This window comes from Podarcis bocagei (assembly GCF_964188305.1).
Source record: "Podarcis bocagei genome assembly, chromosome: 8".
Classification (NCBI taxonomy): domain Eukaryota; kingdom Metazoa; phylum Chordata; class Lepidosauria; order Squamata; family Lacertidae; genus Podarcis; species Podarcis bocagei.
Window position 1 is genome coordinate 24,430,371 of NC_138133.1, and position 18,566 is coordinate 24,448,936.

Here is an 18,566-nt window from a genome sequence, read left to right on the forward strand (position 1 = left end):
GGAAGTCTTGCCATACGGCTCAGGTCAACTACATTCTTCATGCACACAGCAGGCAGAAACTACCAAGACAGTTATTTTCAGGCGGTTTTCAAAGGATGTGGTAACACATATGGTTGCACATTGCATCAAACAAACAAAAGAAAGATTTTTAACTGCTTCAGAACCTCCTTGATGAACTTAATGCGCTGTAATTCTATGTATTACAGACCAGGTATGTTCCTTCACCTCTCTTAAGGTATACTGCATTGAACTTGCAATTTTTTTGTTTTATTTGTTTTATTTATGCTTTTCAGAATTATAAATTTTACTAATTTTACAATCATTTTCACATTTCAAAACTTGACTTCCTTCCCCTTCTTTCTGTGGTTCCTTAAATTTATTTTTAATATCTTCTGCATATCCAAATTAACTCAATTTGCTTTTTTATTCATCTTCTTTAAATATACAGTAGTACCTGTTTACAAACTTAATCCGTTCTGGAAGTCCGTTCTTAAAGCGAAACCATTCTTAAACCGAGGAGCGCTTTCTCTAATGAGGCCTCCTGCTGCCGGTACCCTTCCACCGTTCGGATTCCATTCTTAGACCAAGGTAAAGTTCTCAAACCAAGACACTATTTCCAGTTTTGCGGAGTTTGTAAACCAAATCGTTCTTAAACTGGACTGTTCTTAAACCGAGGTACCACTATATACTCATAAAACTGCAGGTTATTGCAATAACCCTGCCAATGTTCTTATCTGTTTACAATTTATCTGTAAATCCCCAATAAACCATTTCCATTCTTTTATAAAAAGTTTGTTGTCTTGATTTCTTATTCTTCCAGTAAGTTTCTGTATATTCCATACGTCCTTGTATCCATTCTTCCTTTGATGGAAATGTACTTGCAATTTATTAAGAACATACAAATTGCAGGCACAGCACATAATATTTCATTGGGGCTGCAAACTTAAAAAATTGTTTGGGAGAAAATCCCACTGAACACAGCTAGCCTTTCTTCCTTGTTAACATACAGAGAATTGGGCCCTAAGGCACCAATATTGCCAAGTTATGTGTGGTAACAAATCTAGAGTTCAGTGAGGTTTACAGAACATTAGGATTAGGTGTCATATACAGAGTGCATGGATTGATTGGGAATGTATGGGGTGGGGTTATTTTTTATCCAGTTGCATGAATGCTTTAGCATCTAACATTGGGACGAACTAATGAAAGTGCTATTTTTGTGGGAAAGAAAGAAACGCTTGTTTTGTCAGAGCAATGATTTGTCCTGTCTATTGCATTTTTCACAGGTTGCAGTAATGGACTCCCTCTCAGTAGCCAACGGCAGCTTTCTTCTAGATCTTTACAAAAAGCTGATCCAGTCATCTGAAGGCAATATTTTCTTTTCTCCTTGGAGCATCACATCTGTTCTAGCCATGGTCCACATGGGAGCAAGAGGTAGAACTGCCAGCCAGATGGCTGAGGTAGGCTCTTGAATTTGTCTGCGACCATCACACATTTCAATCTTGCACATAGTTTGGAGATACAGTGGTACCTTGGTTCTCAAACTTAATCCATTCTGAGAGTCCGTTCGACTCCCGAAACCATTCAGAAACCAAGGCGTGGCTTCCAATTGGCTGCTGGAACGTCTTGCACTCAAGCGGAAGCTGTGGAAGCTGCGTAGAACATTTGGCTTCCAAAAATCATTCACAAACCAGAACACTCACTTCCAGGTTTGCAGCATTAAGGAGCTGATTTGTTCAACAACTAAGCCATTCGGGAACCAAGGTACCACTGTACAATAAATGCTGTTCTAACATACGGCATCTGTTAAAGTGCTTTATTTCAATGTGGTGTCCCAGATGTTATTGGACTACAACTACCTTCTTCCTTAACCATTGATTAAGTTTTTGGGGGGTTGATGGGTTTTGTAGGCCAGCAGAATCTGGGGACCCAAGATTGAAGAACACTGATGTGAAGAACATTGTTGTGTACACGAACAGGAGGAAGATAGGAAACCAGATAACCAACTGATACTAATAATGTCAACATGCACGTGCAAACAAATCCACAGATTAGCCATAGAAGAAAATGAAACTATAATTTGAAATTGTCAGAATTAAAACTACGATTTGAGAAAAACATTTCAGTGTTGAAAACAAGCTGGTCGTAATCTTGAATGCCATGTAAATATTTTATCAGTCTAGGTTCAATTGCTGAATTACTAAGAAATTATTGTATGTATCTGTTTTATGTAATTATCTTAAAAATAAATCTTTACAACGCTGCTTACAGGTGCTTCGTTTCAATGCATCATCAGAAGAGTCTGAAAGGCCTTCACAGGTAATATCATTCTATAACAGGTTTGGCAATCCTAAACACTCTGGAAGTAAGTTATGTTGCCTTCCATGGGATTTACTGGTAAGGCAGCAGTCCTATGAAATTTACAACCCCTCCAACATCTGTGTTTTTGTACACTTTGAAGAGCTGCATTGCAAAATTTGGAGATGTGGACATTTTGAAGGATAGCTGTGTTCAGGTTAGCATATTGGTTGGACAAGTGGGAGTTAGGTAGCTTCTCATTCAAATGCAAATAAAATTAAATTTCTCCATCTTCTTCTTTGGCAATCACTTGTAACTGAGTAAGATTGTCTCCCATGAACGCAGTCTCAGCATAAGGTTACCAGGTATTTTTCCAATGACTCTGGGGACACTTTTCAACTTCAGTCAAATTCAGTGGATTTTGTCAGGCGACTGATCTGTAAATCTGGGGACTGTTCCCGGGAAATGGGGATGTCTGGTAACCTTATCTTAGCAGTGATTCCGTAAGTGACTGTGGAGGCCAATTCTGGATCCACATGTCCTTCCACAGTAGGGACATAGGTTTCTGGGCGGGAGCTGATCATGGTGAGGGTTTGCCAAATGTGCCTTCTTCTTAGCATGTTTCTCCCTTGCATCCTGAGTTGGAGTGTCTTCAAAGCCCATGACACCTTTGGTAAAGGCTGTTCTCCAATTGGAGCACTTGCAGGCCAGTGTTTCCCAATTATCGGTGTTTATATTACATTTTAACAAAGATTTGCCTTGAGTGAGTCTTTAAACCTCTTGTTGACCACCAGCAACAAATGCACTTTCCATTTTTAAGTTTGGAATGAAATAGTTCTTCTGGAAGATGATAATCAGGCATCCGTACAACATAACCAGTTCAAGCAGAACATAATATATAACATAACATATAACATAACATAACATAACATAACATAACATAACATAACATAACATAACATAACATAACAACATAACATAAAACATAACATATGTTAATTAGAACATAGTATAAATTATTGCATTGAGCATACTAAAGTTTAGTCATTTTCCAAAGGAGGATGGAAGAGAAAAGCTAAACTCTGGGCAGCAACTAGTTTTGCATGATTGTCATTCTGAACAAGGTGAGGCAGACCTTCACACTATTTACCCTAAAATGATGTCAAGCAAGGCTGGATTTGGCCCTGGAGCCTCCAGTTGCTGATTCTTAGACTAAATTAATCACAAATGGCAATCATTCAATTTTCCGCTGGCAAATCCCCACCCCCAACTAAACTGCTACAGTCATACCTTGGATCTTAAACACCTGAACAAATCAGTTCCTGAACGATCAAAACCCGAAAGTGAGTGTTCCGGTTTTCAAATGTTCTTTTGGAAGAGGAGCACCCAACGGGGCTTCTGCGGCTTCCGATTGGCTGCAGGAGTCTCCTGCAGCCAATCAGAAGCCGTGCTTTGGTTTCCAAACATTTTGGAAGCCAAACGGACTTCCAGAATGGATTCCGTTCGACTTTCAAGGTATGATTATTTGGAATTGTTATCTACCTATGCAGTACCATCGACTCTAATGCAAATGAGATTTTTATATGCAATCGTGTCTCCCTGTAAAGGAACCAGGACTCAGCAAAGATGAAACCATCAACAGTCAATTCCAGGAACTGATTTCTAAAATCAACCAACCCAATAACACCTACCTGCTGAAAACTGCTAATAGAGTATATGGAGAAAAGACTTTCGATTTTAACAGCGTGAGTATTTTATACTAAGCCACCATGTTTCACTTGAAAATAGTTACATATATAAAAATATAGTTCTAATCACAAAGATTACTTCCACACAGTATAATTAGATAATATGGTGCTAAGAAAAACTGAAAGTGTTGTATGCGGTATATGATGCAATAATACTGAGCTAGAGGGTCATCATTATTGAATTTAATATACATTTTTTTGTGGTGCTTATTTATAGATCTGTTTTTCCACAGTAATAATTTCACAATGCCAATTTAAACATTTGCTTTTATTCAACATGTTTGTATCCTGCTTTTCTTACAAGGATCTCAGAATGATATATATGGATTTATTCATTTTTTGTGTTTACAACCATTCTGTAAAGTAGGTTGGGCTTTCCAAAGACAATGAGTAGCAGCCACAAATGAGTCCGGATTCTAACCTGAGTTTCCACTGCAGTCTGATATCCTGCTCTGTGGTGAATCCATATGTGGATTGCACACCACCCCAATCTCTGAGCGGTGTGAGATTCTGGAGATTCCAGGGGTTGTGTTACCTTTGGAAATGAGGCACTGCACAGACTGTGGCGTCTTTATGCTATATGGTTTATTTACGCATATTGCAACCTTAGCCTAAAATGGAGGGGTTCACAGCATCAACACCCCATGGGCATAGCTGTCAACGTTTCCCTTTTTTTAAGGGAAATTCCCTTATTCCGAATAGGATTCCTCCCAAGAAAAGGGAAAAGTTGACAGCTACACCTATGGGTCATGTTTTTCTCATAGCCGCAACCTTAGACATTTTGGTTTCTCTTCAGATTGTATAAAACTTCTGCCTTAAATTCAAACCAAAATCAAACATTGGTCTTGTCTCTCCGCATTCTCTCAGCTTGCTGGTTTATATCTGGCCCACATCACTGCAGACTCTCAGCTCTCATCTTTGTCTTTTTCTACCAGCCAGTTGAGGGACAGGGGTGGGCACCCATTTGCTGCCTCACCCAAATCCACTTCCTTTGTTCCCCCAATGACCCATCACCCAGGCTATCACCTTAATAGAAAGCTGTCTTCTATTTTGACACTTTCTGCATCCAGGGGTTAGAAGGGTCTCTGCATGCAACCTACCTCCCCCTTCCCCCTTCCCCAAAAAGAGAGAAACTCATAACAATTTATATTTTTGCCCCAATAATTTTCAGGAGTACCTTCAGCTCACTAAGAAGTACTATCATGCAGAACTACAACCGGTTGATTTTTTGAATGCTGCAGAACAAGTCAGAGACCAGATCAACGTTTGGGTTCAAAAACAAACTGACAGTAAGCTTATTTATTCAGCCACTGCAGACTGTAATTCCAAGTATTACTCCACTGAATGCTCAGTTCCAGACCTGTCCTTGAGTCTTAATGTCCTTAGAACCACTTAGGCAGTCAAGGGAATAAACCCTAAGCTACAAGAAAAGCAGAGAAAACAGTTTTAAAGTTAATTAAAGATTTACAAAATCCACCGTATCTCCAGGCTTGAAAACTGGATTCTGATTTCTATAGAGGGATAGAATGGCCCAGTTCTGGTCCCCTGAAAATGCTTCATCACCTCTAGACAGCATGTCCAGTGGTCAGGGATGACATGTGTTTTAATCTTAAACATCTGGAGGATACCCTTGATGAGCGTTATGAGAAAGGGCTACAGCAAATCTTGGGTTTCTCCCAGGGCTGTCTTAAGCATATGCGGCACCAGGGTGCAAAGATCCGCCCGATGCCCCCCCCCCAGGTTGCCCAGTCCCAGGCGCACAGGAGGGCGGAGCCAGCCAGCCGCCTCAGCATCTTGTTGGTCCGGTTGCCCCCGAACTTGCAGCGCAGAGCCGTGCGCAGCAGAAGAGCCCGCCGCGGTGCTCCAACTGAAGGGCGGGTTCTTCCCCGGACTCAACTCTTGGGCCCCGGACTCTTGGCCTGGCGCCCCTGAGAGCCCAGCGTCCGGGTGCCCCACACCCCTAGCGCCTATGGGTAAGGCGGCCCTGGTTTGTCCACCCCCATCTTCTCTGATGCACCTGTGAGATCAGAAGCTTGCACTTCCAATTGGGATTAACCGTGGATTAGTGTGTTAGCCAAACCCTGAACCATGGTTAATCTTAACTATAGTCAGCTGAAACAAGTCAGCTTCAAAAAGTGTAGTTTATGTTTCAACTAAAGATCTCTGCTTGTCTGAGTTTAGTTGATACAGCAAGTTGCAGTAATCTAAATAAAAACTTCTTAACTCCTCCTTGGAGGTACACCGGGGGCAAGGGAAGCGCATGAAACTGAGGTTTGCTAAAGCTAGTTCTACATCCAAATCGTCCCATTTGTACAGGAAACCATGTGCAATTCCAATGTAAATGTATTTGAGAAACCGACACATTTTTCTGAGTTTTTTTTAAAAAAAGAACTGACTTTCTGGGCATAATGTGCAATCCCTAGCTGCTTAAATATTGAAATCCATTTGTTCTATTTAGTTTCTCCCTGTAATGGCTTAATAATTGGTTCCCATCATGCTAGCTGCTTCCCCTTTACAGCTCCAAGTAATATTCATGCAGGTGAATCAGCCAGCTAGAGCCTGGGTCTGGGAAAAGCAAGGTGCTTTAATGACAGAAATTCACTTTTCCATTTCACCTGAAGCACCCCACAAGTCATGGGGGAAGCAGTCGTGAGATTTATAGAAGAACTGGGAAAGAGTTCAGATGAGCGACTCCTAGGCTTGGCTCAGAACACCATTCCTTTTAGAGCCATATCCTATTTGTATAGCAACACTGGGATGCCAATACATTAACAACACCCTTCTGTTTTCCAAAAGACAAAATCAAGAATCTTCTGCCTAAAGATTCGGTTGGTGCTCAAACAGCACTGGTCATAGTAAATGCCATTTACTTCAAAGGAAAGTGGGAAAAAAGATTTGAGAAAGCAAACACTACTGAGAAGCCTTTCAGACTGAATAAGGTACGCATGTGTTAATAAAATAAAAGGTGTGTTTTTCCATGAATATGACACATTCTGCTGGTATCAATTCTCTGTAAAATTATTCAGAGCTCTGTGCACAAGGAAAACCACTAAATGTTTATATTAAGAAAGAGAATTGTGGGTTTATTCTTGGTTTGAAAGTGTTGTCGTTAATTGAGTGTATCTCTTGAAAAGCTACAGTGCAATTCTAAACATGTCTATCCAGACGTAAGTCCTACTGATTTCAATGAGGGCTTGCTCCCAGGTAAAGCGTGTTTTAGATTGTGGCTTTATTCTTATTAAACTTACAAAGTTGCTACTGTAACGAATTCTGCTTAAATCTGGCATTGTGACTTATGCCTACCTTAATTGCTACTAATATGATGGTGAAACTTGGTTGGGGGGAAATAAACATGTGATGATATAACACTCTGAATTAAAGTGGCCAGGAGCAAAACAAAATATAGTGAAACAAGTAGGATTCAAACACAGAAGGACTGTGCACCAGCAGCTGCTCTCATTGCTATCCAAAGAATTACCAGCGCAGCAGAAAACCCTGATGTCACCCACTCAACCACACTCCCTCTGCACCTTTTGGACTAATCTAAAGCCACCTCAGATTGCCCAGGGCTAGATCTACATCGCCCTGTTTAATGTAATTAGAATGATACCAGGTACATCATTCTAAAACAGGGCATACTTGTAAATCAAAGTGTTTCTTACCTTTGTCCCCCCCCCCATCAAAACACTGTCTCCCTACTGCTGGTTGTTCTGTAGTGCCACCTGGTGTCCCATTTTTAATAAAACATTATGAACATAAAAAAGTAGAGTGTCATGTGTCCAAATACGTTAGGAAAACCAGGTTTAGATACGAGTGCTTGTTTTTAGCTTTTCAGTGCTGTCCCCTGGTGGAAACAACACTATTCCATTGTTCCCATTCTCATAACAACCCCCCCCAAAGAAAAGTAATGAGGGGTGGGGTGGGAAGTTGCCCGTGTTTGAGAGAGAAAGGCCCTTTATTTAGTTTTAATGCTTCAAGCTTCTTGGTCTCTGACACATCTGAATGGCAGTTCATTTCAGTTGGGAAAAGGATCGCATGTGTTTTTTATTACAGACCCAGTCAAAGCCTGTGCAAATGATGTTTCTAAAAGGTACATTGCCAACCTTCTACATTGATATCCTGAGGGTTCGTATTCTTGAGCTCCCATACGAGAACAATGATGTCAGCATGTTCATCATGCTTCCAGACGACATCGAAGATGAGTCGACTGGTCTGGAAATGGTAAAACACTTGCTTTCATGTCTCCAGAGACTGTTAGACATTTCATTTCATCCCTAAATAAATCAGGGGTGGGGAAATCTGTGAGCCTCCAAAATGTTCCTGGACAACATTTGGACAGAGATGATGGGGTGGGGGGTTGTAGTTCACTAGCACATAGAGGACCACAATTTCCTCAGCCCTGATTTATATAAACAGAGATAGATGCACAAAACATTGTCTGATTTTTCCCGCATTGTCACATCCACCTCCATACATTTAAAGCACATGATTTTGAGGCATTCTCAAAGTAAAGGAAGGATTGAACTCTGATTAATAAGAGTACACACAGAGGCTTGAACTAGCAAGACTCTGGGAAGGGTGCGTATAATAATATCTGTCTCCACCCTTCAGCCCAGGTCGTTTTATTCACAAAAGAACTTTTTACAGAGTGTTCGTAAGAACCAATCAGATTTCTTCTGAGCATTTCAACAAACCCCACGTGGGGACAAAGTCAGATCAAAAGAAATTCTTTTGACTACAAAGACTACTCTGAGCATGCATACATAATCTGAGAGTAAATAAAAGAGGACTAGAGAAACTCCGGAGATCACAAACAGGAGTAAACAGGAGAGGATAGAAGGATGGCAAGGAGATAGGCATCTTTATCACCTTCCTGTGAAACTATTTCCAGGCCCTAAGATCAACATCCTGAGATTAACATATTGGAAAGGCTACTTCAAAGAAGCTGTCCACTATCTTTCACAGCCCAGGATGCATGATGCAGCAACTGGCACCTGGCTGTGTACGTGACTTGTCAAGCCAGAGAAATGGAACAGGGATGCAGAGGTGTGGATTGATCAAAAAACGTATCAAAATAGTTTAAACCCAGTCAACGCAATGCTTTCATTGCTGACACAGATGGCTTACTCTATTGTTATAATTCCTCATAACAATCCCACCTGATCACTACATGACTTCCCCCAAAGGATCCTGGGAACTGCAGGTTATTCCCAAAGAGCAACAGTTCCCTGCACTCTTAATGAACTACAGTTCCCAGGTTTCTTTGGGGGGGGGGGAGCCATGTGCTTTAAATGTAAGGTGTGAATGTGATGGAGCCTTATAAACCACAGGCTAGCCCAAGTCCACGAAAGTACAATTTTTTGCTTGTTTACTCAGAAGTAACTCCCATTGTGATCAGTGGGGCTTAATCTCAAGTGCATACAGTCGTACCTTGGATCCCAAACGCCCTGGAACTCGGATCTTTTGGCTCCCAAATGTCGCAAACCCAGAAGTGATTGTTCTGGTTTGCGAATGTTCTTTTGGAAGCCGAATGTCCGACGGGGCTTCTGTGGCTTCTGATTGGCTGCAGGAGCTTTCCGCAGCCAATCAGAAGCCGTGCTTTGGTTTGCGAATGTTTTGGAAGTCGAACGGACTTCTGGAATGGATTCCATTCGACTTCCAAGGTACAACTGTATATGAGTCAGCATAGAAGGGCTTGTTGCATTGTGAGCATAATCACCTAATTTTAAAAGAAAAACGAAAGAAAATAACATGCAGTAACCGTATGTATTTAGCAGCGACAAGAGTGGGTTGCAGATACAGTGGCCAGATTTGGGGGTAGATTAGGGTGGTGAAAGCACTATGGGCTCTTCAAGCTTGGAAATGCCTTTTATTTTCTTTTTTCAAAAATTTTATTGATTTTCCAAAATTTATAAACAAACAAACAAACAAACAAACATAAATCCTAACTGTAATTATTCCACTCTTAATAACATTGTTACATGACTTCCTCGAATCCCCCTGGTTGAGTTTAAAAATATATCATTGTAACAGTTTTCCAAAACAAATTTCTCATGCAATTTACTTAATCAATTAATGTCTTTCTTTCTTTTCATATTAAATTTAAACATGTTATTCTATAACATCACATATTTAAATCCTAAGCCTATCTGGTGTTTGCAGATATTCCTATTTAAATTATCTTAGCATATTTAACTAAATAGTCTTTGAATTTCCTCCATTCCTCCTGGTGCTCCTCCTCCTTCTGGTCGCGGACTCTTCCGATGAGGTCGGCTAGCTCCGCAAAGTCCATCATCTTCATCTGCCATTCCTCCAGTATTGGCACTTCTTGTGTTTTCCAATTCTTGGCTAACAAAATTCTAGCTGCAGTTGTGGCATACAAAAACAATCTAACATCTTTCTTGGGCAATTCCAAACCTGTTGTTCCAAGAAGAAAGGCCTCTGGTTTCTTAATAAATGTATATTTCAACATTTTTTTCAATTCATTATAAATCTTCTCCCAGAAGTCTTTCACCTTGGGGCAGGTCCACCACATATGATAAAAGGTACCTTCTTTTTCTTTACATTTCCAACATAGATTATCACTATTGTGATATATCTTTGCTAATTTTACAGGGGTTAAATACCATCTATACATCATTTTCATAATATTTTCCTTTAACACTGTACATGTTGGGAAAGAAACATTCTGCACAGAAACAGTAAAGATGTTTGTACCTTTAAGAACAGTTTTTGTGAGCTCTGGGCTCATTGGTTGCAGCTGACCATGGCTACAAAAAGAGAAAAGCTGCAGTTTGAACTCTGCCTGCAGGAAAAACACCCACAAGCTTTGCTGTTTGTTGTTTTGAAATAAAGTCCTTATTTGATTTGGTTTTACACCGGTCTCGTGGTGTCACGGTCTTCTGTCATCTGCCACCAGTGGAAAATCCCCCTCTAACAGTACATGCAGTGAACTTGACCCCTTTCCTCCACAACCTTTCCCAGTCTTCACACATTATTTTATGTCCCACATCACTTGCCTTTTCTCCTTGCATCACATTCCCTAGCAAAGTAAACAGCAGGCTGTTTTGAAAGCCCTCATAACTTTGTGGTGAGAAGAGTTACTGGTTGTAGGGTTGTTGTTTTTAAGAGTCACTTTTGTTTTAATTTTGCTGTCTAACTTGCTTTATTATACAACCACAGCTGGAAAAAGAACTAACATATGAGAGATTGTCGATATGGACGAGTTCGGATATGATGCAGAAAAGGAAGGTGGAGCTTCACTTACCAAGGATCAAACTGGAAGAGAGTTTCGACCTCAAGTCCACCCTAAGCAGTATGGGGATGAAGGATGCTTTCATTCCAGGCCAAGCTAACTTCTTGGGAATGTCAAAAAAAGGCGACTTGGCTTTGTCAGAGGTGTATCACAAGTCCTTTGTGGAGATCAATGAAGAGGGCACTGAGGCAGCAGCTGCCTCAGCAGCCACCATTGTAATAAGGTCATCTCAGAAGCCCATAAAATTCGAAGCAAACCATCCTTTTATCTTCTTTATCAAGCACAAGGCAACAAAAAACACCCTCTTCTTGGGCAGATTCTCTTCTCCATAGAATGTGGTTGCCAATGTAATGAACCTACCAGTACATCCCATGGTAAACACACCCTCAAAAATAAAAAATGCATAAGAGAACTTCTTGCCCTTCCTCCCAAGTTAATGTTGACACTGGATTTGCCTCTCTTTCTCTCCTCTGCCAACAGCCATTTTGTGTCATGCCACACGCCCCATGGCAGCCATTTTGTGATTGGCACCATAGCAGTTTCTCAAAATTCCAAATGTCCTCATTGGTCCAAAAAGGTTGGACCAATCTGAATATAAATGCTTAAGAGCAGGCTGAAATGCCATAGACCTCACATTTAGGCCTCATGCTGTTTTAGGCATAACCTATATAAGCTTTTCTGCCTTCCTTCTGTTGCCCAAATCTGTCTCTGTACATGACAAGAGTGTGCAGCATAACATTCTTAATTCTTCTCTAAATGCCAGTCATCATTGTCTGTAAAACATGGATTTTAAATCAATAAATTTATTTTAGAAAATTACTGTACTTTTCCGTGTATTGGATGAGCTTTTCTACAGATAAAAGAATCTCTCAAATTGGGGGTCGTCTTATACATGGGTAGTGCTGAGTGGGGACATGGGATTGGTCGCTGGCACGGAGCATTTCAGCGGCCATTTTGGCTGATGATTGGTTGCAGCATCAAGGGTTGCTCTAAATTTGGTGCTGCCTCGTCAACTGGGCAGGCGATTTGCTGTTGCTTTCGGCATGCGGGCAGAAGATTTTCTTCTGCAGTGTGAGTGGTTGTTTTCGTTGTTCCGGTGGATGAGTGTTTATCGTTAAACCCCCTCTCCCGAAACAACTTAAAAACTGTGGGCAATGGGCAATCGCCCTCCAAAAAAGCTCAATAGCTTTGGCATTCCTCCAATCCTCCCCCCAAAAAGCTCAACAATTCTGGGCAATCTCCCCCAATTTTCTAAATTTTGAGTCCACCAAAATAGGGGCGTCTTATACATGGGGGCGTGTTATACACGGAAAAATGTGGTACGTTTCCACTATGCAAAACAATAGTATTTTAAAAGCTCTTATCCTCTCTCCCTGTGCTACATGACACGGACTGCAGCCCACTTCAATTAAAATAATTGACAACACTCCTATTTATTTTATATATTCATCATCTCACCAGCTGATTAGTAGAAAGCTAGAGCAATTAGATGGAACATGTTCCAAACTGGAGGATATATTACAGACCAGTTGAGACACTATGCTGCACTTGAGAATGCATGCAAAATCCAGAAGCTTGTGGGAGAAAGTCCTTTGGCAAGTTGTAATTGACTCGAGTCTCAAGAAATTTGTATTTTCTTCAAGTGTCGTGATCTGAGTTCTCCTTCTGCATCACTGATAGGCACATTCTGGTACTTCTGATTCCTCACGGCTTGCTTGCATTTCAGGCATTAGAGGTTTGCCCTCTGCATTTATGCACCAACTGTCCATTATGCTTAACCTTACTCAGTTGCAACACAGCATCACCAGGGTCAGAATCCTAACTGGTACCCGTCCTCGTTTCCCAATAGCAATGGTCTTAGAAACTATAGCAGGATCTCCTTCTCAGGCCTCAACATGGTTCTAACAGGGCATCATAATCTCACCCAGGTAGTCTGACCTTTGTTTTAAGCATCGTAGTTGTGTGTATTGGGCAACAAATTGAAGGCATGAATACGTTTATTACCCAGGTTCCCCACATGGTTATAATAATAATAATAATAATTTATTATTTATACCCCGCCCATCTGGCTGGGTTTCCCCAGCCACTCTGGGCGGCTTCCAAAAGAATATTAAAATACTATGATACATCAAACATTAAAAGCTTCCCTAAACAGGGCTGCCTTCAGATGTCTTCTAAAAGTCTGGTAGTTGTTGTTCTCTGGTCGCTTTCAGTAGATCAAATGGTGTCCCGCCGTGCTTTCATTTGAAGAGATGGGACTCCTTCAACACTCCTCATAAACACACTCTTATGGGCAGGACACCCAAATCCCAACACTTCTCCAGAATAGTCCACAGATTAATCACCACATACCCAGAGATTCCTCTGAACTGTACAAGCTTACCCAATCTTTCCGGAGAATACTGCAGTCATCAAAAAATCAGACTGGGTGTTCACATCCTTCACCCAGCATGTCCGGGAAAAAGATATTTCAACACTCAATATGGCCAAAAGAATTCAAGCCTGCATATCTAGAATATACACCTCAAAGGAGCTGATTTCACCCAAAGGTCATAGTGGTTCCTTGGTTTACAGAAGTACGTGCGTCGCCTCTTTTTTCAGGTTGTATTTTCTAGGGATCAATTCCATTTGTTGGGAGACATTCGTGTTCGTAGAATAACCCTAGCTCCCCGCACACACAACCTCTCTCACCACCAAGGAAATACAATAAATCAGTGTTATGTATTGGGCTTAACACATTTTATGTTTCAAAGCGCGTTCTAACCAATCATAGAAGTGTTGGTAGACTAACATTCTAATGGCAAGTACAGTCATACCTCGGGTTGAAGTACCTTCGGGATAAGTATTTTCGGGTTGCGAGCTGCGGTGACCTGGAAGTAACAAGCATGTTACTTCCGGGTTTCGCCGCTCACGCATGCGCAGATGGTCAAAATGACGTCACACGCATGCGCGGAAGCGGCGAATCGGGTTCGCTTCTGGATGCGAACGGGGCTCCGGAACGGATCCCGTTCGCATCCAGAGGTACCACAGTAAGCGCATGCTCTTTGAACTGTCAACTGTCAACGATGCTGGGGATTATTATCGTGTTGTCCAGTCAGTTTGGTTCTTGTGTTCCTATGAGTGAGCTGTTGTCACTGACAAATGCTGAATAAACTTACACTGCCTTGGGCTTCTGACTTTTTCCGAACATTTAACGATCAGCGAATAGAAAGATCATCTACCCAAGCCACGCTGACACTAAGTAAAAGAATATGAGCTTTACCCTATAAACTGCATTGTCTGTATTAATGTCAGGCTCCCCGGGTTTGCGCAGCCAGGCGCCCTTACTCGGGAATAAGCCTGCGGGGATTACTTCTGCAGCGCCAACAACCAGCGCGAGCAGGGCGCAATTGCGCTTTCGCAGCGCCACCTTCCTGCTCCGAGGGGCTTCTCCGTTTCTGAAAAAGCAGGCGGCGATGGGGAAAAAGGCGTGCCGCTCTCAAAGGCAACGGGCAGCGGCTTCGTTTCCTCCTCCTGGACCTGTGCGAGCCGATCTGCACATGCTCAGTGGCAATGGAAGCCGGCCGCAAACTTGGGGGCTCGAAGCTGCGGCTCCTTCCCCTCCCCACCCTATTAGGTTCCTGGATAGCGGCTGAGTCAGGGGCTGAGTCACAGGAAGGAGCGCCTCCCCTGACAGGACGGGATGGTTTCGTTTCCCCTTCTCTGGTTTCCCGTCGCCACTCGGTGCCTCTCTTTGCTCGCAGCCGGAGCCCTTCCTGCGACCCGTGCGTAACAGCCGCGCCCATTCCTCCCGGTACAGTCCTCTTCTCTTTGGGGTGCCAATTGCACCGTTGCGTGTCCTTTAAAAGAAGGGGGGGTTCCTGATGTTGTGTGTGTGTGTGGTTAAAAGCTGCCTCGTCTTGGACTGCTTTTGGTAAGCCGAGGAAGAAAATCAATATCTGATTCTAACTTCCAGAAAGGTAGGCGTATTACGAGTGGCTTGCGCGCAACGAATGTTCTAGGAGCGCCTTAAAGGCTGCCAGCATCATTTTGCACAAAAAACGTCCAGGGTCTTAAAAGAGTCCATTGCATCATATACGCCTGCAAAAAAGTTTGTGCCATAACTGATGAAGCGGTTTCTTTTTTTCTGAAGTTCATGATGCGGTAAAAAAAAAAAACATGTCAGTGGTAACTACCAACTTAAGTCGTTGCTTACTGGTTTGCAGAGAGTAAGTCAGGTGGATTGCTTGGCATCAGCGTCTGGGACTTCCTTTGTTGAGGAAGTAAGTAATCTGGGAGGGTCTCAGGGTGTTGTCACCTGTGGGACCTGCACTTCGGTGTACACTTCTGTCCTTTGAACAGCTGCATGACACAGGCAGAAATTTAATAGCTGCGCCTTTCCATACTGTGTTTCTCTACTGGGAAAGTCTTCACCTGCAGGATTTCTGCCTGCTGCACTCAGCTGTTAGCGCACAGGAGCTTTGCAAGGGGGGGGGGAGAGATAAAACTGACACTGGTTCCTGTTCTTTATTGGTGTTTGTTGGGTTTGCACTGAAAAATCTAATCATCTGCATAGCATGGAAGCAGTGGGTTTTTATGTTCCAGCTTGGTTGATATGCAGGTTGATATGCCCTTAGGACACACGTGTGGGATCTGAAAACAAATGCTTAGGTTTGGGTTTTTTTCTGTAAAAGTGACCTCCGAGCGGACAAACTGGATGACTGTCTTCTCTGTGCTTGTTTCGTAGGTTATAAGACATGGACCGCCTCACTGCAGCAAACAGTGCCTTTGCCCTCAATCTGTTCAAGAAGCTAAGTCAAAATGATAATACAGCGAACATGTTTTTTTCTCCTTTGAGCATTTCTGCTGCTTTGACGATGCTCTCTCTGGGGGCGGCAGGGAACACTGCAGCCCAAATGGCAAAGGTATATCCAGATAAATACTATTAAGGGGATGGGGGAGCTTGACTTTTGACTCTTAAATGAGGCATGCATGGTGCATCCTTTTCTTTGCAGCAGGTCAGGCTGAAATATGCATTTATTAGCGGGCCCTTAAGGCTACTAGTGAACTCCCGTTGCGCGGTCCCTGCTCCTGCCCACCTAGCTGTTCCAAAGCACGTCAAAATGCAAGTAAATAAATAGGTACCACTCCGGCAGGAAGGTAAACAGCGTTTCCGTGCGCTCTGCTGGTTTCACCAGAAGTGGCTTAGTCATGCTGGCCACATGACCTGGAAAAACTATCTGCGGACAAACAACTCTGGGGTTGCGGTGCTCATCTTGCTTTACTGGCTGAGGGAGCCAACGTACAGCTTCCGGCTCATGTGGCCAGCGTGACTAAGCCGCTTCTGGCGAACCAGAGCAGCACATGGAAATGCCGTTTACCTTCCCGCCGGAGCGGTACCTATTTATCTACTTGCACTTTGACGTGCTTTTGAACTGCTAGGTTGGCAGGAGCAGGGACCGAGCAACAGGAGCTCACCCAGTCACAGGGATTCGAACTGCTGACCTTTCACTCTCTTGTTTGCCAAAAGACGTGGATTTTCAACTGATAACATGTTTTTTAGGATTACGTGGAGGCGGTTGGAGGATGGATGGCGGCTAACAGATTGAGGTTGAATCCTGACAAGACAGAAGTACTGTTTTTGGGGGACAGGAGGCGGGCAGGTGTAGAGGATTCCCTGGTCCTGAATGGGGTAACTGTGCCCCTGAAGGACCAGGTGCGCAGCCTGGGAGTCATTTTGGACTCACAGCTGTCCATGGAGGCACAGGTCAAATCTGCGTCCAGGGCAGCTGTTTACCAGCTCCATCTGGTACGTAGGCTGAGACCCTATCTGCCTGCGGACTGTCTCGCCAGAGTGGTGCATGCTCTGGTTATCTCCCGCTTGGACTACTGCAATGCACTCTACGTGGGGCTACCTTTGAAGATGACCCGGAAACTGCAATTAATCCAGAATGCAGCAGCTAGACCGGTGACTGGGAGTGGCCGCCGAGACCATATAACACCGGTCTTGAAAGACCTGCATTGGCTCCCAGTACGTTTCCGAGCACAATTCAAAGTGTTGGTGCTGACCTTTAAAGCCCTAAACGGCCTCGGTCCAGTATATCTGAAGGAGCGTCTCCACCCCCATCATTCTGCCCGGACGCTGAGGTCCAGCGCCGAGGGCCTTCTGGCGGTTCCCTCATTGCGAGAAGCAAAGCTACAGGGAACCAGGCAGAGGGCCTTCTCGGTAGTGGCGCCCGCCCTGTGGAACGCCCTTCCAGCAGATGTCAAAGCGATAAACAACCACCTGACATTCAGGAGACATCTTAAGGCAGCCCTGTTCAGGGAAGTTTTTAACGTGTGATATTTTATTGTATTTTTGGTTTTTATGGAAGCCGCCCAGAGTGGCTGGGGAGGCCCAGCCAGATGGGCGGGGTATAAATAATATATTATTATTATTATTATTATTATTATTATTATTATTATTATTATTATTAATGTCTGTATTTAAATTACTTAACATTATCTGTTAACCATTTATCATCTTACAGGTGCTGTCTGTGACCAACGACGTCGAGTTTCACCAGGGATACGAGAAACTTATTTCTGAAATCAACAAGCCAGACACCAAGTACTTGCTTAGGCTAGCCAACAGGCTCTTTGGAGAAACATCCTATGAGTTTATTTCAGTAAGTTACATGGTTTACAAATATGCTAGAGAACAGGAAGTGGTCTCTGTTCAGATAGTGAACCGTGTTCTGTCGCAGATCAGAAACGCAGCTAAGCACACACTATCCCTTCTGTACTTTCCAGTAAAACCTTCCATCAAACTGAAAGGGACATTTGAATTCGCAGCAGTGATCAGCTTGAGTCCAGGTGGCAGGTTGTACCAGCCAATCTACTTGGTGGATAGATTCATTTCTTTCTCTTTCCCCCTGTCCTTACTTGGCACCACTCGCACTGGATGCTTTTTGTAAGCTGCTCTTGTAAAGCTCCAAAACTGCAGGGTAGCTAATGCTGGATCATAACATTCTTTGTTTGGGAAAAGAGACTGCTTATGGGATGTTGGATCCCAAAGCACCCTTTTGTTTCTAGCATGTTGGCTCATGAATTTGGTCTAGCCTGCCCAGCCTTTTACAGAGGTCTGCCAACCCCCAAAACCATTGTTGACAGAAGCTTCAGAGGCAGTGAGCAGCAGATCAGAGTGCTCTCCATTTTGGTGACTTGCTTCCCCAGCAAGAAGCAGAATGAAGTACTCAGGAAATGGGAGGGAATGCGACTACATTTTCTGAGCTCTTGACTATCTGCAG

The 18,566-nt window shown here is 43.0% G+C and overlaps 2 protein-coding genes across 2 annotated transcripts in view; one reads left to right on the top strand and one right to left on the bottom strand.

Moving 5' to 3' along the window:
- Positions 1–18,566, bottom strand: part of WRNIP1 (WRN helicase interacting protein 1) — a 170,503-nt gene that overhangs the window by 43,419 nt on the left and 108,518 nt on the right. The gene's annotated exons all lie outside the window — the stretch shown is intronic.
- Positions 1–18,566, top strand: part of LOC308593582 (uncharacterized protein) — a 37,145-nt gene that overhangs the window by 12,576 nt on the left and 6,003 nt on the right. Inside the window, exons 9-18 of the mRNA XM_081206044.1 lie at positions 207–211; positions 1,284–1,457; positions 2,269–2,316; positions 3,903–4,040; positions 5,215–5,332; positions 6,840–6,982; positions 8,097–8,264; positions 11,226–11,628; positions 16,033–16,202; positions 17,808–17,945. Of these exons, the coding sequence (XP_081062170.1) occupies positions 207–211; positions 1,284–1,457; positions 2,269–2,316; positions 3,903–4,040; positions 5,215–5,332; positions 6,840–6,982; positions 8,097–8,264; positions 11,226–11,628; positions 16,033–16,202; positions 17,808–17,945 (1,505 nt within the window). The remainder of the gene's footprint in view (positions 1–206; positions 212–1,283; positions 1,458–2,268; positions 2,317–3,902; positions 4,041–5,214; positions 5,333–6,839; positions 6,983–8,096; positions 8,265–11,225; positions 11,629–16,032; positions 16,203–17,807; positions 17,946–18,566) is intronic.